The sequence below is a fragment of the Ambystoma mexicanum genome, chromosome 9, assembly GCF_040938575.1.
Source record: "Ambystoma mexicanum isolate Mex_15411 chromosome 9, UKY_AmexF1_1, whole genome shotgun sequence".
Lineage (NCBI taxonomy): Eukaryota > Metazoa > Chordata > Amphibia > Caudata > Ambystomatidae > Ambystoma > Ambystoma mexicanum.
The window spans coordinates 221212549-221236142 of record NC_090931.1 but is presented as its reverse complement, the minus strand read 5'-3'; the positions used below and the strand labels follow the sequence as shown (position 1 = coordinate 221236142).

The 23594-nt window shown below is 45.0% G+C and overlaps 1 protein-coding gene across 1 annotated transcript in view; it reads left to right on the top strand.

Annotated features, from left to right (window-relative positions):
• The window catches only part of LOC138487300 (NXPE family member 1-like), a 79591-nt gene that overhangs the window by 20578 nt on the left and 35419 nt on the right, over positions 1–23594 (top strand). Inside the window, exon 2 of the mRNA XM_069613910.1 lies at positions 15213–15913. Within this exon, the coding sequence (XP_069470011.1) occupies positions 15213–15913 (701 nt within the window). The remainder of the gene's footprint in view (positions 1–15212; positions 15914–23594) is intronic.

Sequence of the window (23594 nt, the reverse complement as noted above, 5' to 3'; positions counted from 1 at the left end):
CCCACCTTTTTCTCCTGTGGTTCAAAATTAGGACCTAATTTCTAGTGAATACTTGGGGAAGAAGTGATTCTTTAAATTGCTCTGCTAAAGCATCTCCTACTGTGTTCTGTACTGCCCTGCACCCTTGCCGTTGCAAGTGCCCTGAAATGATAGAAATAATGGAAGTCATACAGTTCAAATAATCATGCATTTCTTTTTCAAAGAGATCTGCAGTTGACTGAGAATCACTTCTAACTTGGGATGGAGGCATAAGGGGTGTTCTCATCCGCCTTCCAGTCACGATTTTGTGAGGCGTGAGATGGTGGTCAGAACCTGGTTGATTCCTCAAAGCATATAATGTCAGTGGTAGGCAATGCAACCACCCTTTCTTCAGAGTAAGCTTCAACTTGGCTATCCTTTCTTTAAGCAAGCCATTGATCCTCTCACCAATCCCATTTCCTTATAGATGATAAACCGAGGAAAACTTGTGCTTTAAACCAAGCAACAAACTGATTTGATCAAATGTTTGGTTCACAAAGTGTGGACCATTGTCAGACCTTATAACCTTACATACTCCCCATATAGGAAACACTTCTCGCACCAAAAGTTTAGCTTCACAGGTGGAGTCCGGATGTGTATAGGGACCTGCCTCAATCCACCTTGAAAAGGGCCAGACCACAACGTTCATGTATCTGTACCCATTACATACTTGTATCATATCAACATAGTCAATATGCAAATGTTGGAAGGGACCAATGGGTCTTGGAATGACCCCCCCTAACTGTGCGCAGTGTATGCCCAGCTGTGAATTTCTGACAAATTATACAATTCGTCATAAAAAAGGCAACGTGCTCTAACAGATTTGGTACAAATCAATCTTCAGCAATCGTTGCCGCAAGCTTCTCCCTAGTTGTGTGCGCAGGGTAGTGTAGCTGCTCCAGCACCACCCTCAATAAGGCTACAGGCATTACCGGTTTAGCAGTGCTGTCTTCTTGCCACAATGCTCCATAGGGGTTAAAAGAATACCCTCTCTGTATCCACAAATCTTTTTAATCTTGCGTTGCTTCCCCCTGAACCTCCATAAACAGTGCTTTCGATAAATCACCATACTTTTCAACCACATTCATTAACACAACAATTTTGTCTTTTACATCGGGTGCTTCAAAGGACATTATATTCTCTGAGCATGCAGCGATGTTCGCTTCATCGTCTGCTACCTGGTTTCCGAGTGAGATAAAGTCTATCTTTTTAGTATGAGCTGTGCATTTAATGACCACGATGGCCACTGGAAGTTGTAGTGCCTTAATAAACCTGTCCAATAAGACGGCATGCTGTACTGGCGTGCCATCCGCTCGGAGATATCCCCTCCTTTTATAACATGCTAACCCTGAGTGCACTGTTGACGTTACATAGGCAGAGTCGCTGTGCACTGTTAATTCCTGGTCTGCATGGTTCTCGAGCGTGACAATCAGCGCCACTAATTCTGCAGCTTGTGCTGAATAGTGAGACGGGAGTTGTGCACTTACTAGTGTCTGAAACTCTCCATTGGCTGTGTGTTTTTCCACAGCGGCACCTGTCTATCTTTATCCATCATTTTGATTGATTCTTGAAGAACTGTCAATAAAAATGATTTCTCCACCTGGCAAGGCATTTTCTTTTACTCTTGGGATTTAACCATAGAACTCTTCATAGTTTCCACAGTCATGCGCATGCTCACCCTCTGCCAATGGTTCAGCTCCAAACATGGCAGGATTCACTACTCTGCATCGAACTATTTCGATCGCTGGATTTGATATAACTACCTCATAGGTAGAAGCCTGTTGAGAAGTCAATGTGCCCATAGGTTTCTCTAGGATAGCAAATGGTGCATGCTCTACAAATAGTTTTATGGGACATCCCATCACTATGCTCGCAGCTTTCTCTATTGCGAACGCGCCAGCAGCCAAAGACTGTTCGCACGGGAAGTGACCTCTCATAACTGGGTCTAAAATTCCACTGTAATGTGCAAAGGCTTTGTATCCCAACATGGTTCTCTGTGTGAGGACTGCTGTCATAACAGTACCATCTCTGTGTGAGAATAGAAAACATTCCTCAGCATAATTGGGAATCCCTAAACCTAGAGCTGTACACATTGCTTTTTTCAGCTCATCAAATGCTTCCTCCATTTTCTCAGTCCACACAATGTTTTCCTGTGTTGCCTGTGCCCTCTTTAAAGCCTGTAGTAAAGGCCTAATTTATGAGCTCCTGAAAAGCCTTGCGTATTCATGGCGGTGCTAGACATTCAAAACTTTCCCTCACGTATACATGAAGTCAACCCTTGGTTCCTCATGAGGATTTGGCAGCATGGCTAGGACTGAACACATCAAGTCTCCCAGTGAGCTGTCCTATTGTGGGTACAGACTCATCCTGTTGCCTGAAAACAGATTCCCTCCACCAAATGTGACACTCCCTATCCTAGGTATAGTTAGCTGTCCCGTACTTGTACTCTGCTGAATTTGCATGGGCACGTGCTGCGACTGCCCTTTTGGTGGTGCCACTGCTACCTGTTGTGTCTGTACGCCTTGCTCTCGGCGCTTGCTGCTGTTGTACTGTTTCATTCTGAGCAAACCCATCATTATACTGCTGTGAATATGCAGGTGGGTTTGGCATCCCCCCACTTGAGAATTGGCAGTTCTGCACGAACCCTTGACTTCTACACATGCGAGCAAAATGCCCTGTCATCCCGCATGTCCAGCACAGGGGTGGCCTCCCAACCTGTCCATCCTGCATATTCAGACTGTCATTCTGCATGTATTGAAACCCTCCTTGGTTGTTCTGAAAACCTCCTCGATTATTCTGCCAATTTCCTTTATTATTCTGAAAACCTCTTCCTCGAAATACACCCCTTCCACGTGGTGTAAAACCCTTATTACTTTGATCAAACTGCCTCTGGTTATTCACATGTGGCGTGTTTGCATTGTGCTGTCGATTCGGTCCATCTACACTTGTCAGCATTGTCACTTCAATGGCATATTTAGATTGCTTCTTCTGCACTAACTTTGCCTCCTCGCCTTTCCGGATATCATATTTTTTACCATTCTTCTCCTGCAGGAGCCTATAATAGTGCACAAGATTCATGCATTTCCAAAGCCCAAGATTCCTGAAAGTTTTGAATGTAAAGCAACAGATCATCTCCATCCTTCAACTTTTTCGTCATTATAGCTCCCATATCGGACGTGTCAGGATATAGTACTCGTAGTGCTTTCTAAACTGCCACCCTACAGTTATTGATTGGTGTTTCATCATGAGCAGTGTTAACTTTAATTACAACAGGGTACCCCGCCCTTGTCCATACATCATCAGCTCTCTCACCAAGTATGGCGATAAGGAGACCTTTAATGTCCCCATGGCTAACGTGTTTCCTCCCGTCATTTTCTCTAGTTCAGGTATCCATTTCCCAGCACCCAAAGTTAACATGGGGAGTTTAAATCTTAAGTTATCTTTGTCCATCTGGGGCCACGGTATATATTGTGGTCAGACCCCTCCTTTTTCCAATAAGGGAAACTGTGATGCCCCAAACACATTCTCATTTCTCATCATTTGTCTGTGCTATACAGGAACGTTACCACATCGCCTTCTACCTGGTAGCAATCTTAATTTGCTCACATAAGGTGGCGATTCGCTCCTTTCACTGTGGAATTGCCCCTTGGGTTGGTCAGACTGCGTCAGTGGCTCTGGCGCCCTGATTACAGGTGTGTTTACATCTGACCATCTGACTTCTTTTTCTATTGGAAAATATCCCTCAGGGCCACATACCTCCCTTCTTCCTTCCCATTGGGAGGTGTCTCTGTCTTCCTCTGACATTTCTTGTGCCCAACTCGTGTGACGTTTCTCGTCGTCCTCTCTGCTCAGAGTCAGTCTATCTAGAGACAACTCCTTTGGCCTCGCATTACATGAGGCTTCCTCTGTATCATATAACAGAGTGCTCTCGAGTCGATCGTTTTTTCCTTCCCCTTTAACTCTTTCTGGGTCCTCATTTCATGATATACTTTATCAATCGTTTCTCCAATGCTCCTTGAGTAAATCTCGTCTTCTAGATTTACTCTAGACGAGCCTGGTAATGACTCATATTCTGGCAAAGAAATCCTCTATATCGTCCCATGCTACTTCTGGCTCGGGATCTCTCATCGCCTTCTCTAGGCGCTCGAGATCGCATGCGCTTTGCCTTCTCTTTCGTTCCAAATCTCCATCAAATTGTCTTCATTTCCTTGCTTCTTCTCTTACTCTGTCTTCCGCTCTTTTCTTCATATACCTTCACTCATTTGCCCCCATATTTCTTCATCTTTTTGCCTGTGCATTCTTTTATCTCTTAATTTCTGTTACCTGCTTCTATTCTTTTTTGTTCTAGCTTGTCCTGCTCATCAATCGCTCTCTGCCCATTACAGCATTTTCTTTGCTCATCTGCCCTCTCCTGTTTTATCGATTGTTTTTCTTGATATAACTGCTCTCGTCTCTGCCTATCCTTTCTTTTCGCCCCTTCATCTCTCAATTGTTCTTCTCTTTGATTATCTCTTTTGTCTTGTTTGTCTTGATCTTCCTGTTGTCTTAGATCCTCAATGCTTTTACCATCGAGTTTTAATAAAATCTGGCCACCCATCCACTCATTCTGTAAAAGCGCTATCTCATCAGCCTTGTCTCTTTCTCCTTTCCATCATTTTATTTCTCTTCCTATATCTAGAGATGTACTTGCTCGATCACTTCTTTCCTTATCGCGTCTCTCCTTGTGCCTTGGGACTTTAGAGATTACATCTTTCTGAGTAACCTTCTCTGCGCCTTCGGTTGCCCAGGTGACTCATATGCCAGGTTCTCCTGTTGTCACTTTAAGCTCTCTCAATGGATGCAACCCATCGTCTTTCTTACTTTCATCTCCTGTTTCAGCCGGGGCGGGAGGAGCAGATGGCTCCTAACCCCCCTCTTTGCATATATTGAGTATGCAATCTATAGGGGTTTCTTCCTCCCTCTCCTGTTGGTAGAGCTTCCAAATTTCTGAACTAGCTAATCGATTTTCTAGCTTCTTTCCTGTGTATGCTGCATGCAGAAATGTCATCATATGCTGCAGGACTGTTTTTGATAGCGAACCTCCTTGTGGTCATGGCATAAACATTTTATTTGCGGTTCCTTTGACCCATTCCGCACTGTACTGTTTAAGCTTAGGTGTATGTTTTGGTAGCTGTTTACAAATATGCATAAGCAGAGTAATATCTTCCATCTTAACTCGTTTACCCTTCATTTTTGTGTGACACTTTGTTTTGCTTTCTAATCTCAAGTTTTTAAACACGCTTCAGAAAAATAACATAATATGAGCGAGCACCAATCGTCGCAAGCTCCAATCTCACTAATCACAATTCTTTACTTTAATCTTGCTAAAACTAACCATCAGGTTAAATTCTAGTCAACAATATTTTCTGCTTATGTCGTAATTGCTTCATAAAACCACACAAAACAAACAGACAGACTCTACCGTTTACATAGATTTCTTCTAATCCTCCTCTTAATACTTATTAACCCTCCACAAACACTCCAATTTGGAGTTTAAGTTACCCCCTTGGTCCCGTCTTAAACCGGGACTGCATCCTATGATTCCACTATGGAATTTTGGGTTCAAACTTCTTCTGTTATGTCATAAAGTTGAAGGCCAGGGAGTATTCTCTTATCGTGGCCACTCTCATGATTTTATCTTATTGCTTGGCCACACTTGAGTCAATATCTCCTTCCCCACATATATTATACACTTACTCTTACATTATATTTTGTCTCACCTCCCTCCGTTACTCTCTTTTTTCTTCACTCTTCACCCATACTTTTGTCAACTCGCTCAGTTTTTTACTCACCGATACCATCTTTTCTTCTTCTGAACCTCAGGATCGTCAGCCTTTTTTACAGCCTTTTCAACTTTCCAATCGATCAGCTTCGCGTAGACGTGGGAGGGGATTCTATCTGAAAATAGGGGACACCTGGGTTTGCAAGACACTTGTTTGGTTATTGTTAGGCAAAGTTTGTATGCAGTACCCTTTGGGACCACTACACCCAACTACGACTACAGGTGTAAGCAAAACCAACCTTTGGTATAAGTCTGTACCACACAGTTTTTGGTAGCGAGCTGAGCAGCCAGGCTTATCTCAAGAGGGAATGTGAGCTTGTAATGTGGTTACACAGAGGTCTACAATCACAAGTATTCAAATAGACTCTTATACTAAAGGTTTCTTCGTAAAACACTCCTTAATTTATCACACAGTCAGTTAGAATACATTCACTAGAAAGAGGCAATCAATATCACACAAAAAAACACTACAATACTTCACACTAACCGTTCTGAGACATTTAAACTACTTTGAAGTAGGAGCAAAATGGCATTCAGAGCATTTGAAGTAGGAGCAAAAAGGCATAAGTTAACAAAACGAATAGTAGAGTTACTCTTAAACAGTGCAAATAGTTTGAGTTCACCAGAGGGGTTGATCGAGTGCAATAGGAAGGCCAAAGTCAATGGGCTAGAGTCTTGTATAGGTAAACATGGTTCTGGTAGTTAAACGGGAAAAGTCTTTGCCACAGTTCTCAGAAGTAGTTCATAGAAGAAAGATTCATATGTCGGGTCACAAGCTGACTAGGCCTGCAAGTTGCCAAAGATTCATATACTTTCGCAGTGAGAGGTTAGTTCTCTCGGTTGGATTTTCACAGTACCTTATATTGAAGAAAAAGATACAGCTAAAGACTTCTGTTCCTGGCAGTTCTTGCAGATCCCCCTGTTCCTGAGCCTCAGTAGTGGGGACAAGAGGGAGGATGTCGGGGGACTCCTGCACTGCACAGGAACTGGTCACAAAGCTGGCAAACTGGCAACTCTTCAATTCCGGCAGCTGTAGTCAAGCACACAAACTGGTGTCCTTCTCCCTGGTTATTCGGTTTCCTGCAGCACTCTGAGGAAAATAAAACCAGCTCTGAGAATGGTGTCCAGGTGGCTTACGAGTTGATTGGTCCCACCAACTCAAAGGGACAAGTCATCCTTGCAGGGCTTCTCTGTCGAGATGAACTTGGCGATTCAGACCTGTAGCAGGGCTTCACTGGCCAAGCCAATGGTCCAGGAGTTGCAGCAGCCGTCTTTTTCCAGCTCGTCTTTGGTTCTTTCATTCCAGTGGTCGACTCTGCCTTCCAAGCCAAGAGACTTGCCTTTTATTTAGTTTTCTCCCTTTCATTCCAGCCTAGCTACCACTCACCCAGCAGGGTGGCTGTCCTTGCCGGACAGTCAGCCAGCCAATCACACCAGAATGCATTTGGGTCTCCTAGGAGACTGAGCACAAGGAGTTTCGGGCACCTCCCTCACTTCCTGCCCACCCCAGACACTCAGGTGCCAGAGGCGGTCTTCAGTCCTGAAGCCCGCCAAAGGCGCCGAAACTAAGGGACCAAATCTAGTTTTGCGCACAGAGACAAACTCTAGAACAACCTTTGCAAAAAGAAATGGCGAAAAAAGAAGACCGGGACCCGTTTAAACAAAGGAGGCTCAGACACCATCTTGAAAAACATGGCTCCTGCGATTTAACGCTACTTATGTTCGCGGTCGAGAAAAATCATGGTAGTTTGTTGTAAAACCACTGCCACCTACCATTTCCAGAGGAAAAGGTAGCATTTGACGGCTACATGAGTTTCTAGACAGAGGGGATACTAGGTAACCACTCCAGCACCCTATTGGAAGATAGGGTGTGCTGAGTCTAGGAATTTAAAAAGACTAGTAAAGTCAATTTTACTTTACTTTCTCTGGAAAACAGTAGTTTATCCTGGAGTGGGAATTTGAAACCTTGGGACAGCTTAAAAGGCTTCCCTGTGTCACTGCACAAGAACACAAGAGTAAAACACACATAAAAATAAATGAGAGAGTGGGAAAAAAGGCTCACACTCTCTCCAGGTAAAAAAATCAAGTTCTCAAATTCTAGCAAAGTTGCTGGGGGTCTCTAAGGTGAGGGGAATTAGCACATTTATTAGAATTCTCCCTAACAGTTATTCTAGCCACTATCTACGGGGAGCTTCACGTTCTTTAAGCCGAATGGCAAAGGTCGTTCGATATTGCCAGGACTTTAAAGTTTACTCAGGTCCGATGGCTGTTAAACATCCTCTCTTTGCTACCAAGTGAACTGGACTTTCCAGCTCCTTTGATGAGCAGCACTTACATTTGAGATGGATGGGGATGCAGATCTTACTCACACACCAAATAATAGAGCCGACACAAGAAGTTGACAAAAGGTAAACTGTTTTAATATCAATTATCTAAAACAGGGAGCATAACAAACATCATTGCGAACGCTTGATGTTCAACTCTCAACATATTAAGAAAAAACTGTATTTTTATAAACAAAATGTGTCATCACTGACGTATAACTTAAGTGTTAGCAAGGTTATCCTACGTGGCAAATTACAGAAACCTAACGGAGGAGGTGATTGGGTCTGCGTGAACATCTAAGTATATGATCCATACTAGTATAAAAACATGTATCTATGTGATTGGGTATTTAACATCATGTGGGCAACTAAGCCCTCCTCTAAAAATAACCACTATGAATGTCACTTAATGCACAAAGTTCTATTGGTTTCACACTATAGGACCCTTACATATGCAGGTCCTCTGCAACTGGTTGGCACTCTGTCTATCTTCAGTATTTTTCCACCTACGTTAGCAGCTTGCAGGCTGGCCATCCAGATGCTGGTGAGGTTGCCTTAATTTTAGCTTCCCACTAATTAGCATATCAATCCATCATCACCTCAGTCGTCTACTGTCAATTAGGCCTTTAAACTTCGTCCTTGAGAGTGTCTTAGCTTTGAGAAAATTAGGGAGTGAGCAGCACAGTCTGCCTCCATGCGTAGGTGCGATCATCCTGTTCGTCTACTTCATGCTTCCATGTGGCTAGAGACCATAAAATTAAGCCGTTCCATGTATTTAATATTTTATTCCAATAGTCCTCTGACATCTTCCTTGTTATGTTCACTCTTCTGATCAAGAGGTTTTGTCTTTCACATGATGTGTATCCAAAGTCAGTTTACTGCAGTTTGATAGACCTTGGCTTCCTGGGGCTCATCCAACCTCGCCTTTCTGAGTTCTGCTTCTGTAATTCAAATCTGCTTTTAAAACTGAGACACACTGAACCGAGGCCTTTTGCTAATGTCCAGCCTGCTTTAATACATTTAGTGGAAACATCCATACTCTTCTTGTTCCTATGTATGTATACATTGGCACTTGCTGCAATCTACTTTACTATAAGCTTAGAGCTTATAGCTTAAAGCTAGCTTCACGATTACTTTGCTTCATGCATTTCTTCTGCATCTGTACACATGTAAAATGATTTAATATCTTCATCCGTTTCTGTGACATAAGTTTCTAAACCTTGACCCAAGATGTCACTTATCCCTATTGCTTTCTTGATGCCTTATAGAATATCTGCATTCTCTGATCACTGCATCTTGTTATGTACTTCATCTTCAGCTTCATATAACATATTTTTGGGCAGTGGCTGGTACCCCTCCCATTCATCCTTGCCATTTTATTGGTTCTGTTTCTTCAGGGATTTCGTTCAAATGACCATCATATTTCTTTGTATGTTATATGGTTTCCTCAATGGGTACCTTGGCTCCCAGATTGTCTTAGGTATTGATCCTTTCAATGGGACTGGACTTATTCTGCTCTTTGTCGATTCAGCTGCTCTGTATATGTTTCCTACTTTAGTTTCCAGCATACAGGTAAAAGGGACGGGTCGATTGAGGTGGGGGTACTTGGCTCCTTTTGTACATTCTGGCTGTTAATGATGCAGCTGCTAGAAAGCTCCTGTTGGAGGAGAGGAGAATTGCGCTCGAGGAACAAAAACAGTGGGACAAGGTCACCATACAGCTGAGCAAGCTGGCGCGCAAAGAGAAGATGCATATCCACCTCTCGAGAAAGCAGTGGTATTGACTCCAACTAGGGTGCCCGGGATAGGCCCCGGCGCCACATCCCCAAAGAATCAGTGCTTGCTTATTAAGTGGGGAAGGATATTCTTGACTGGTTTGAAGCGCTTTTTAGCTACAGGAGGTGGACGAGGTACAGTGGGGCATAGTCCTGTTGGGTCGCTTACAGACACCAGGCAGGGACTGATACAATTCTTCAGTTAACGCCCAAGAAAAAGGCCCGTTTATGAGAGCATGAAGGCTGCACTCCTCAGAAGTTCTGTAAATCCTCTCAACAGTATATCACAAGAGCTTCAGAGAGCTCGGAAAGAAAAGTGGGCAGACATTTGAAGCATTCACACAATTGTCGTTGGAATATCTGAGCGGGTGCATGTGAGCATGTATTGAACAATTGTGAGGTTGACCTACACCATCATCTTGTGGACAAGACTATTACAGAACCTAGGGAGCTGAGGAAAGGCTGCCGACAGGTTTGTAGGTACTCGAGTCTAGAACAAGGTTCAGGCGAGCACAACTAAACCGGAAGAGAAATCTTCAGACATAAAAGTTAACAAATTGGGAAGAACAAAGGAACAACCCACTCCTCTTTGAAGTCAATTCCCAAAACAAATGAAGGGAAATCCAAAAACTTTAGTTCAGCCATACACACTGAAAAGAAGAGCACAGGCAACCCTAACACTGGGACACCAGCATTCTCAACACCCAAAGGTTGTTTCATGTATACGGAGCTGGCCCATAGGAAAGGGGATCCTGCTTGCAAGGGCTTACCCAAGCAATACATAGTGAAGGCTGGACTCATAGACAAGGCCATCATTAGTGTGGGCCTCCCAGTGGAGGACTTCCCACTAGGCCGAATGTAGATTGGTTACACTGAGTGGGAACAGTACCAGGTACTCAGAACAGATCCTAGTTCCCAATAATACTCAACTCTATTTAGAACATGTGTTTGTCAGTGGACACAAAACTCCTGCAGTCCAAGACACTGCAGCTAGCCTCACTGCTGTCACCCAGCAGTGGGTACAGCCAGGCCCGTATATTGATGGGCCTGATTGTAGCGTCAATGTGTTTGACAGAAAGAGCAAGTGCCCCTTGACGATAATAGAGTTCAGCTGGCGAGGTTAACCAACCCAGCACCGGGTAGCAGTGAAAGACTCCATCCCTGTCCCACGTCTGTTGGGTAATGAGCTTCCTGACCCTAAGATAGTCGCAGTGGCTACTCGATTGAGGATCAAAGTCACTAGATTGAACACTATCAGAGCTTTACAGCCCAGAGTACTTCCAGCGGGCTTTTTGGGGGGACCGATATGGCCGGTAGCCCCTGATCCGGTTCCACAGACTGTTGAGTCACCCACTCCTGCAGGAGAGTGGCCAATAGCCACTGAGGACCCTACTTTGGTAGCAGGAGACTCAGTGACTTTAGAGTTGGTGGCGCAGCAAACTGAGGTGGAGGACCAGGTGAGTGCCGATCTGAAGGGTCTTTCCAAGCTGATGAGTTTGCATCAATTGGAGGCCCAGATCAGATTCACTTCTTTAAAGCCCAGAAAGAGTGTCCCACTCTGGCGGGCCTGCAGAAGCAGGCAGAGGAGCAGGCTAAAGGCAAAGCCCCTGGACTGTTCAAAGTGTACTGGAAGGAGAGGCTCCTGTACAGTGAGCCAAAAGACTCTGAGGGCGAGGGCACCAGAAAGTTTGTGATTCCCCAATGCCACAGAAAGTTCCCTTTGGATTTGGCTCACCAAATTCCTTAGACTAAGACATCAGACCGGTTGTCTGCAAACTTTTACGGGCTGCAGTTTGGCGTAAAACATATGGAATTCATCCAGTCCTGCCTGAATTGTCAATCTTCTGGCAAGACAGATGGTGCAACAAAGGCACCCTTAATTCCACTAACTGTTGTCTGGCAGCCTTTTGAGAGAATAGGCATGGATATTGTGGGTCCTTTGGATCCTCAAACCAGCTCATGGAACACTTACCTCTTGGTGGTGGTAGACCACACCACAAGGTACCCTGAGGCTGTGCCTCTGAGGAGCATCATATCATATCATCAAAGCCCCCATGGTTGCAAAGGCTCTTATTGGGATATTCTCCCATGTTGGGTTCCCCAAGGAAGTCATTTCTGACAGGGGATCAAACTTCATATCAGCGTGTATGAAGGTTATGGGGGAATAGTGTGGAGAAACCTACCGGTTATCTACACCTTTCTATCCAGAAACACACAGAATTGTTGAGTGGTTTAACAAGGCCCTGAAAGGCATGATCGGTGGCTTGGAAGAGCACCTTAAGAGAAAATTGGATATTCTTCTGCCATGCCTACTGTTTTCCTACAGGGAGGTGCTACAGAACGGAGTAGTGTTGAGCCCCTTTGAGCTTCTGTTTGGACACCATGTACGAGGGCTCCTCACTCTAGTGAAAGAGGGAAGGGAGGGCAGCCCCTCATTCCTTAAGCAAGATGTTGTGGACTATGTACTTGGCCTTCGGTCCAGAATAGCAAAGCACATGGAACAGCCAACAAAAAACCTAATGGCCAGTCAGGAGCTGATGTAGCACTGGTACAATGAGAAGGCCACAGTGACAGTCTGTTCTCCAGGTCATTGGTGTGGATTATGGAGCGTGACAAACCCAGTGCCCTTCAGGACCAGTGGACTGGGCCTTACTGTGTGCTGGAAAAAGCCAGTGAGATATTTTATCTGATTGACGTGAGAGGACCAAAACAAATGTGCAGGGTCTTTCACGTCAACCAGCTAAATCCCCATTATAGCCAGGATGTCTTGGTCATGGTGTCAGTGACAGATGGAGAGACTTAGGGGAGACCGTTGCCCTCCCAGACCTCCTGCATACTGAAGCCACAGATGGATCAGTTAAAGGTGTCAAACTTGCAATTGACCTGTCAGAACAGCAAGAGTGCTGCCGTTTACTGGGAAAGTTTGTTTGGTTGTTTTCCTAGATTCCAGGTCACATAGATTGGTGCACCCATGATGTGGACACTGGGGACAGTAAGCCTGTGAAGACCAGGATTCACCGGATGTCTGATAAAGTCGGGAACAACATCAAGGAGGACGTTTCCAAGATGTGGTCCTTAGTAGTAATAGAGCCATCCCACAACCCCTGGGCTAGCCCAGTGGTACTGGTCCCTAAAAATACCAGTGGTGGGAAGACTGATGTTTTTGTGGACTATAGGGGCTCAATTCTCTCCTGAAGACCGATACTCACCCCATTCCTCGGGCAGATGAGCTTGTCTTGCCGCTGCCAATACATGAGTACCTTTGACGTCACGGAAGGCTACTGGCAGGTCGGCTTCACAGATGGAGCGAGAGCGAGGTCAGCATTCACAACCCCAGAGGAACATTATCAGTTTACTGTGATGCCCTTCATATTGAAGAATGTTCCTGTCACTTTACAGAGGATGGTTAACCAGGTTTTATCTGGACTGGAAAACTTGAGTGTCGCCTATTTAGACGACATTGTTGTGTTCAACCACACCTGGGAAGATAAGTATCCCACCTGAAACAAGTACTTCAAGTGCTGCAGAACACAGGTCTGACTATAAAGGTCACAAAGTTCCAGATAGCGCAGGGTACATTCACTTACCTAGCCCACCTGGTTGTGGCGGTAAGAAACAACCTCTCGAAGTGAAGGTACAGGCATTGAGGGATTGGGATATCCCCACCACATAGACACAGATGACAGCCTTTCTAGGTCTCGCTGGGTACTACTGGTCGTTCATCAGAGGGTATGGGACCATTGCCATCCCCCTGAATGATGTAACTGCCAAACCTCCTTTCAGGATTTAAAGGATGGATTGTGCAGGGCCCCAGTTCTGAAAGTGCCAGACTATGCTTGGGGTGGTCCGTCACACCAGCCCAGAAATCTGCTATCCAGCATCTACTCAACGCCCTACCCAGGGTTCTTCTACATATATTCTGAAGGGAGCCCCCACCCCAACTTCAATGCCTTGAGAAAGACTTCGGTTGAAACGCGCGTCGGCGGTTTTTTCTATTGTTACGGTTCACTAACCTGGTACACTGTACCCCAGGTGTTATGCTGCACTTGAAATAATAAATATGCCTGCACACACAAAAACATCTTCGAAGTGATTTGTGTAATAACCAAGGGGCACCAACCACCTTGCCAGTGCCACCAACAAACTAGGTTTTGTCAACCCACCCTCAATCTTCAAACTTCCTGGGAACCATGGAGCCTGGTTCCCTGACAAAACCATGTACCGGGCTGCAGGCTAACTTTGAATAAAGACGACAAATTGCGCAGGGGACCTGGCTGTCCCGAAACCAAGCTCCTCACCCCTTGCAAACATGTTCTGATTATTAACCATACTGACTTCCCTCCTGTCAGTATCCAGAGTGCATCCCTTTTCCTTCTTTGTCCCTTTTATCATTGGGTAATAATAGTATTTTCACTGTGTTGCATCTAACCAACGATCCACGACCTTGCAGAGATAAGCCTGCTGTTACGTCCACGTTCCCAAAATTGGACAAGGGGGTTTATAATTTGCTTGTTATTCCAATCTGTTTGGATACTTTCCGGTATACTAGAGGTTTGGAGCTGATTGATGGTTTAGAAACCAATATCCACCCCATGACCACTGAGTCCCCGTAAGTTCATTGGTCACACTTTACCCATGTAGCTTTTTGATTCGAGACTGTGGAGAAGGTCTGCCAGTTATCAAAGCAAGTGTTTCCCCTTATCAGGGTTGGTTCCATGTATTGATGTGTTCCTCCTGTATGGCATGGATAGGTGGTTTGGTGGCCAAACATTGCAAAGTTAGTGATTGATGTTCTGACATGACAGATGACGTATCTGCTCAATTCAGTAGCGATTGCAAGTGGTCCCCCGCTTTCCGCAATGTGTATCAGTCTCTTTCATTTGTCAGAAATATCTTTTCAGTCATAACAGCCATAATAACATGTGTGTGCCAAATGATGATTATCAGGCTCCTGAAGTTGGATCGATTGCTGCCTTCTGCAGAGATTTCATCTTTGGTCCACACACGCCCATATATTTTTCATTATGGAGTGGTAGTTATTATTTTATCTTATGTACATTTAGTGGTGTGTTTGTCCCTTTGCTTACCTTAGGTTTCGCAAAGTTTAAAATGGTGGCATTGCTAAACGCAGTCATTCGTAATTGAAAAACAAGCGAATAGTTTGAAATTCACCGATGAAGAACGCAAGATAAATGCGCTGGCAATGAAATTGCTTTAAATGTAGTATTCGACATTTACATGGGTGCATAATAGTATCTTTCTTTTTCCACTGCAGGTTAAACATTTCAGCGATTTTTACAGAGATAGCGCAGTTGACCAGCACAAGGCAAAAATCCCTGCAACTGAAACTGACTTGGAAATCATTGAGATCTTTAACGAAATTGATAAGACAATTCACAATGCCCCTATTAACGACTTGAACCACACGACAAGTGCTGAAAAGAGCCAGGCGACGATATTGAACCCCAAAGACAAGTATTGCACTGGTGATAACCTAACCGTTCAGATTGATGTCTATGATTTCTCTGGCAACAGAAAGGAACACGGAGGAGACTTTATAAGAGCCAGAATTTACTCCCCAGATGTCAAAGCGGGAGCATCCGGCATCATTTTAGACTTGAAGAATGGCTCATACTATGTTACTTTTACTTTATTTTGGGAGGGTAAAGTTCGAGTGTCCCTGCTGCTAATACATCCCAGTGAAGGGGTGTCAGCTCTCTGGAGGGCAAGGAACAAAGGCTATAAGAATGTGTATTGGACGGGCCAGTTCGTTAACGGAACACATGGCATTTACACCGAATGCGGATTAAAATTCAACACCACGCAAGAGTTGTGTGAATACCCAAACCACTGTGATGGCGAAAGATTTTACTGCATCAAACCTGAGCGTGTACCGTGTTATGAACTGAAAGCAATGTCATCCTCCATCCGGGCACATTCCTACCTGACCGACTTGGAAAAAAGTATCTTTCACATGTAAGGAGGTTGGTCAATGCGGGTGGCATTTGTGAACAGCACTGTGGGTACTTGGAGGCTGGAGTATTTTAATGTTACACACATACTTCATGACATTTCAATGCTCATATAAGCCTTATTCTTGCTGTCAATGAAAGATATGATTTTGATTTTGTTGTGGGGTATTTTTGTTAGAAATCTAAGTGTTGTGCTGTTGAAAATTTTAAGATAATGCAATTGTGGTTGGGGGGTAATTGAATTTTGAAAACTGACTGCAGCAGTAGTCACAGCTCAATCACCAAACTTTAGAGTTGCAAACAACACCAGCAGAACTATGTGGCGCACCATGAAGTGGATTTGCGAGTTGGTCAATTCCGCCCAAGGCTATAAGATTTTGAAGTGACAGTATTTTACTCCCTATTTTTTAAATCTGGGAGTAAAAAGATTTGTTTAGAGAGTGAAAAAAGAAGTCCCACTCCCAAAGAGTTTTTAATAAGCGAGTAAAAAAAGTACCTGTAAAACAGATATGTTTTGTAATTAGTTTTCATGTACATTAAAAGATACAATTTCACCTCTTTGAATTAGGTAGAGATAATAACAGAGTTTCTTCCTGTGGCAGTATATGTACTATTGGTCCAATAATATCCATAGAGCTGTGTGGATGAAAGCAGGGAGACTGGCTTCTATGTGCTTCTTCCTATTTTTTGTTGGGGGCATTTGTACTCCCTATTTTTATTTTTTTGGGAGTATTTGCCTAATATTATGGTGTAAACGTGGTTGATACACTCCATATCCTTAGGGCTGGGTAAATGACCTGGTGAACCCCCAAGAAGTGACTAGAGAATCTTCAAGCACCACTGATCCAAACGTGTGTTGACTCATGCATATTTCTGGGATATATTTGGGTGATAAACAAGCCACTCCATATTACCCAGAGTAACAATGCACTCATGTCCCCCAACTTAGCCACACAGTCCCTTCTCCCGACAACACGGAGTGATTGTTAAAAACTTTTTTTATTTTCAGTGCAAGATTGCCGGAAATAGAAATACAGTTCCAGCCTGGCCTGCACGGACCTGCCAGGCCCCCCAATAGAGCACTCAGGCATGTCTAGCACCTTGCGGGTGATGGCAGCAGGGTAACCCTAGAACGTTTCCTGGCAAATGGCTAGAAAACTAAATCATTGGGGTGGCATTTGAGTGTGCTTTCACTATGGACTGCCAAGCCAAAAGCATTATAGGATCAGTGTTGTATTCCCTAATGGTCTTTCATCAGCTTTGTCATCCACGGATCGAGTCACACTGCGCCTCCGTAGCCTCTGGCACAGTTGGGGTTATTGACTGTCTGCAGGTACTAAAGAATACAGCCCTGAGAATTATATATAATTCGCCGAGATGTGCACATATATCCCCACTGTTTAGGAGAGTCCACTGTTTCCCAGTCAGGATGCAGATTATCTTTAAAGTATTCATCTAAATGATACGAGCTTGTTTGGCTCCCCACAAGGCTACTTCAAAGATGGCTTCATGTGCCTTTTGGCCATAAGACCGCCCCAGCATGTGCATGGACAACAGTGATAACTCCGGTCTAAGTGTTCTAGGGATCCAGGCAGATCCTTCACTGCGCCTGCCATAGGTTTCTGGAATGTTAGTGCCTCCACCCATCCCCATTCCCCCTGTCACTGTGTTTGTGCCCCCACCCATCCCCATGCCTCTTGTGCCTATTTTGTGCCCCCATCAACCCCCATAACCCCCATTCTCCCTTGTTGTGGTGCTGCACCCCTCTTTCTCCCCCTCTCCACTTTTGCTATGTTCATACTTGTCTAATGTATCACATGTATGATGGTTGCATGTCTATGTCCCACCCCCTCCTTTTGTTCTTCTCCTTCCCCTCTCCCCTAGCAAGGCCTGATAGGTGGTCTGACCTAGTACATTGTCTCTTGTCTTGCCCTTCCCACTCTTCACCTCCTTTTCCCTCCTCCCCTACTCTATTCCCTCCTCCCCTCCTGCCCACCTCTTCCCTCCTCCTGTTAATTACCGGCACTACCTCAGTTGCCGTCAGGTATAGTAATCATAGCCGCCTGTCCCTCCCAGCCACCTGACCTTCCCCCCATTCAATTGTTTTTCTTCTTAAAGTCTGGCACTACCTCGATTGCTGTCAGGCATAGTAATCGTAGCCGCCTGTCTTTCTCATCCACCTGCCCTCTCCTCCTCCGTTCCCCTCCTCCCCTACTCTTTTCCCTCCTCCCCACCTCTTCCCTACTCCTGTTAATTACTGGCACTACCTCAGTTGCCACCAGGCATAGTATTAATAGCTGCCTGTCCTTCGCAGCCACCTGACCTCTCCCCCCATCCATTTTTCTTGTTAAAGTCTGGCACTACCTCAATTGCCATCAGGCATCCTAATTGTAGCCACCTATCTTTCTCATCCACCTGCCCTTTCCTCCTCCTTTCCCTCCCTCCCCCTGTCTTGTTAAAGTTCTGGCACTACCTCAGTTGCCGTCAGGCATAGTAATCGTAGCCCCCTGTCTGTCGCAGCCACCTTACCCTCTCTTCCTCCCCCACCTTTTTGATGTCCATTAGCACTTACTCTTATCATTTGTCCCGGGACCTTTGATAGGAGTGTGTCTGTCTTCTCCTCCCACTCCCCCCAGCACTATTCTGAATCGTCGTCTGACCTATTATGATAGTCGCTTGTTTTTGGTCCTCTCCTACTCCCTGACTTCCACATCTCCCCCCTTCTCTCCCTCCTCTTGTATATTCATGCACTACATCAATTGTCGTCAGGCATAGTAATGTTACTGCTGGTTTTGTTTCATTTTTCCCTTCTCTGCTTCTCCTTAATTGTTCCTTGCACTTGTACTATCTGAAATGTCGCCAGGCTGATTATGATAGTTATTTATCACATTCTGAATTGTTTCAAGGACTTGTAAGAATGTAATTGTATTCTCCCATGTTCCCTCCCTCCTTGAATTGAGTTGAAACACATTGTGTATAGCCACTATACTAATAAACAATCAATCTATCAATGTCCTCCATCCTGTTGAGAAACCTTTACTTTTCCAGAAAACAAATTCAAACGTCTTTGTTTTGACTTCAAGCCTCTCCTCTTCTGGTACTTTCATTTCTCTTTTCATATGAATGGTGTTGGTTAGTGCTTTACGACCCCTGGGTGGTTAGTGCTCAACAAAAACAATTATGATTACAAAATGTTGGACAGCTTGCAGGACCTCAAACAGCATGACATTCATCCTCTGCGAGTTATTACCAAACTGGTTTGCCCAATACTACTCAAAACTAGGAATTAAACATTGGAGGAATTTCACTATAATTTTAATTCCAACAAAACGGGTGTGGTAAAATAAGGTTTTTGCACACAGCATAATAAAATTCTTTTCAATCGTTATTATGATTACAGCGTGGTGGTGGAATTTCAGCCACTTTTACTACACTGCTGGTTTCCGAATTTAACCTTGAAATTATGGATTACCTAAATCCTCGATTTGAGGGACAAAACTCAGTGGATTTACCATGCAGAATTACCTCTCATGTTAAATCTGGCAAAATGCCAATGTACACATCTGCACTCCAATGGGACAGAGTGGTGGTAACAGTAAATGAGTTTGGTGGAAATTCGGCAGATTTACAGCAGAATTTCTGCCAAACTCGTAATGAGGCCCCTGGTCCCTTAACTCAAGAGATGCTCTAGAGAATCCCTTTCCCTTTTGGGAAAGAAAGATTCAGGGGGGGAGGAGCTTAGTGGGTAGAAATACCAACATCTATAGTGCTCCTAGGGCCTATTTCACAGAACGTTTTCCAAAAGGGTTTGCCTTTATAAAACACTTCTCTGAATTAGGCCCTCTAGCCTTACCACTTGTGTACATGAAAAGAAATAGGGATGCTCTGCTTTTGGAAACTTCTCTGACCAAAATCGTGTCTTCTCAGTGGGCGAGTCTTCGAAGATGCAAATTATACTGATGCATGCTGAGCCCCACAATATGTTTAATCTCCTGTACTTCATGCCAACTGTTGAACCAATACAATAAAGGAGTGCTCATATGCTGCCTTTTCTATTGCACCCCAAAGTGATAGCATAACAGCAGGTATTATGTACTATGTCATTATGAAATTGGCCTTCAAAAGATGAGAGGCTGTGTAGATCAATCATTATTCAATGGTTGTGTTGATCATTATGTAACACACACAATGCTGCGCTGTGTTAGGCAAAGTTTGCATGCAGTACCCTCTGGGACCACTACTCACAACTCTGACTACAGGTATAGGCAACCCAACCTTTGGTATAAGCTTGTACTATACCGTTTTTGTAGCGTGTTGAGAAGCCAGGCTTATCTCAAGAGGGGAAAATGTGGACTGTAGTGGAGTTACACAAAGATTCACAGTTACATGTATTCAAATAAACTCTTACACTTAAGGTTTCTTGCATAAACAATTATTAATGTATTTATCAGTCAATTATAAAGCCTTCTTCAGAAGGAAGCAATAGAATAGTAACACACAAATACACTTCAATACTGTACACTCTGAGTTTCTGAATCAGTAAAGACCCTTTTGGGATGGCCCACAGACACAACCTACACCCACAGGTGACTTTATTAACTAGGGTGCTGGGGACATTGATATCTTACTCTTGGCATTTAGAATACTCTTAAAAGTTTGTAAAAGGCAAAGGTTATTAGAACAACAAGAGACCACAAATATTCTTAAGCAGGCAAGTACTTTTAGATTTTCCTAACAGAGTCATTCAGTTCAATCGGCTAAGCCAAAGTCAATGGGCATACGTCTTGTATAGGATGAAACACTTCTCGTAAGCAAATGGAAAAGTCTTTGCACAAGTTCTTAGGAGTCTTTGATGAAAAGAAGAATAAAATGTAGGGCCACAAGCTGATTAGACTTGTGAGTTGCAGAAGTGACACTCTACAGTAAGAGGTAAGTTCTCTCAGACTTTTTGCAGTACCTTTAAAGATGAAGAAAAGATGCAGCTGATGACTTCTGTTCCTGTGCAGCTCTGAAGGTCTCACTGTTCCTGGGCCTCAGTCGTGGGGACAAGAGGGAGGACATCGGCAAACTTCACTTTCAGTGGCTGTTCACTATATCAGCTCCTTGCATCTACCGCAAATAGCAACACCGTGGTTCCTGGCTGTCGAGATGGACTTTCCTTGCTTCTTGGGTACCCCACTCTGTTGAGGGGGCTCAGGCTTGGACAGTCCTGCTTCTTGGTAGTGCGGAGCATCTTCCAAAAAGCTCCAGGCCAGCTTAAAAGCAGCGCACACAATCTGGTGTACCTGTCCCTGGCTATACGGTTTCCAGCAGCGAATCTGTGGAAATTCAACCAGCTCCGAGATGGATGTCCAGGTGGCTTACTTTGGAGTTCATTGGATCCACCAACTCGAGGGTAGAAGTCGTCCTTGCAGGGGCTTCTCTGTCGATGCAAACTTGGTGTTTCAGCACTGCAGCAGGGTTTCACCGGGCAAACCAACGGTCCAGGAGTTGCAGCAGGCGTCCACTTCAAGTTCTTCTTCGGTTCCTTCGTCCAGTGGTCGACTCTGCCTTCCAAGCCAAAGGACTCGCCTTTTATACAGTTCTCTCCCATTCATTCCAGCCTAGCTGTCAATCACCCACAGTGCATTTGGGTCTCCTAGGAAACTAAGCACAGGGGAGTTTCAGGCACCTCCCTCCCTTCGTGCCTACCCCAGACACCCTGGAGCCAGAAGTGGGTTTTACTCCTGAACCCTGCCAAAGGCGAGATGAAACCTGGTTTGGCGCGCAGAGCAAATCTCAAGAGGGACCTTTCCACAAAGAAATGGCAAAAAAAGAAGACCGGGTGCCATTTTGACAAAGATGGCTCCTGTGTGCGCTTTACTATAGCTACGAACGCAGCCTGCGGTAAAGGCACACTATGGTAGTTCAAACGAAACCACTGCCACCAGCCATTCAGTGGGTAAGATAAAAATGTTTACATGAGAAACTAGACAAAGAGGATACTGTCATGATGCCTACCTCCAAGGAGCCAGGTCCGACCCAGCAACCCCAGAGGCAGGCATCATTCCCCCCAGGGAAGTGCCAGCGGGCCCAAGCTGGGGCCCTTTGGACAGAGCCCTGGCGCCTTAGGCGCCAGGCTCATGTTGGACCCCTGTCCTGGCGCCTTAGGCGCCAGGCTCATAAAGCTAGACATGTGTTCAAGTGTTTTAATGTGCGCTTACCTGATGCAGACCATGCTGCTACATCCAGGCCCTCTTGAGGCCTGAATGGAACTACTTTACCTGTGGGACTACTTTCCACCTGGGTGTGGTCGGGGAAGGATACATACCTGATCGGTGGAAGGATACATGCCTGGAACTTCTTCCAAAGCTATTTAAACCACGCCCGATCAGCAACTCACGCGTCGCGTTGTTCTGCTCCTCGCAGCTGGACGCTCACCGTGTCAGCTCCTGCATCTGGACTTCAGCCACGCCTGTCAGCATCCTGGGTCACCTGCAAAGGGAGATAAGAGAGAATTGGAGAGAAAGAAGACCTTACCTGCTAAAGCTGCATCACGGAGACATCACACCGACGATCCTGAAAGGGAAGACATCATTTTAAAAGCATTTTGCTTCGATCGCTGCAGCGCTGCATTTCACTCACCTTTCCTGGGCCCCTCCGTCTTCAGCAGCGATCATCCGGATCCGCACCCACTTCCCAGAGCCTAGAGAGAAAAGACAAGAAAACAAGGTGAGAGAAGGAAGGGAAATAGGAAAAGCTCAGTTTCCTTCTAAGACTTACCTGTTGGGTCATTCCCATTTAATTTCGGGTCCTGCCGCGTCCTGGCATTCCGGACCCCGGCCCCAATGGGGAAAAAAAGACAAAGACATTGAATGAGCGAATGCAAAGACATTACCTGAACGCTCATCCGAAACTTACACTTCGGGTCGGCGCCATATCTCCGGCATTCCGAACCCCTGCCCCTAAGGGGAAAAAGACATAAGCATTAGCGCTTGCTGCAATAAGACAATGAACATTATTATTAAGCTTGAACTTTTGAACTTGCAACAGAACTCTTACAGCGCCTCACCTGAATAGTCAAGCTTATTTTGAACTCCCATCAAACCTCAATCCAGTGAAGTAACTGGGTTTCAATGCGCCTCTGCATCAGAAGCACAATGGAGAACTCATCCTTCCAGACCCTAAGGTGAGACTTCGCGGGGAATCGTGGAAGGGTATCGAGGAGGGTTGGAAGGGAGTGGGAGGCTTGAGCATTATTCCGTCAGTAGGTAATACTCCCTTTTCACGCACAGGGGAATATTCCTGCGAGCCAGAAAAGCCAGAGTAGAGGGGCCCTTCCTGTCCATCATCAGAGTCCTTCGCTTCACCATTGAAGAAGCATCAGCACTCGAAGCCAGACCTGCGCCTCCGTGGGAATCAGGTGAGCGTGACAGAACGCGAAGCCTACCCACAATTTCCCACCCGGGCGCTATGGAGACTTCCGAGACAGATCAGCTGGCCCAGCTTTTGGGGGAATTACGGGCAGAAGTGCACTCAGCCCGCCAGGAGACTAACGCTCTCAAAAGAGAACTGATCCTATCCAAGAAAAGAACTGATGACCTGGCCAAAAGGTTATTGCAGGCCCAGGCAGGGCACACTCCTTTACCTAATTCCGGAGGTACTTCCACATCAATGGGTTTGAATAACCCGGTACAAATCAATCT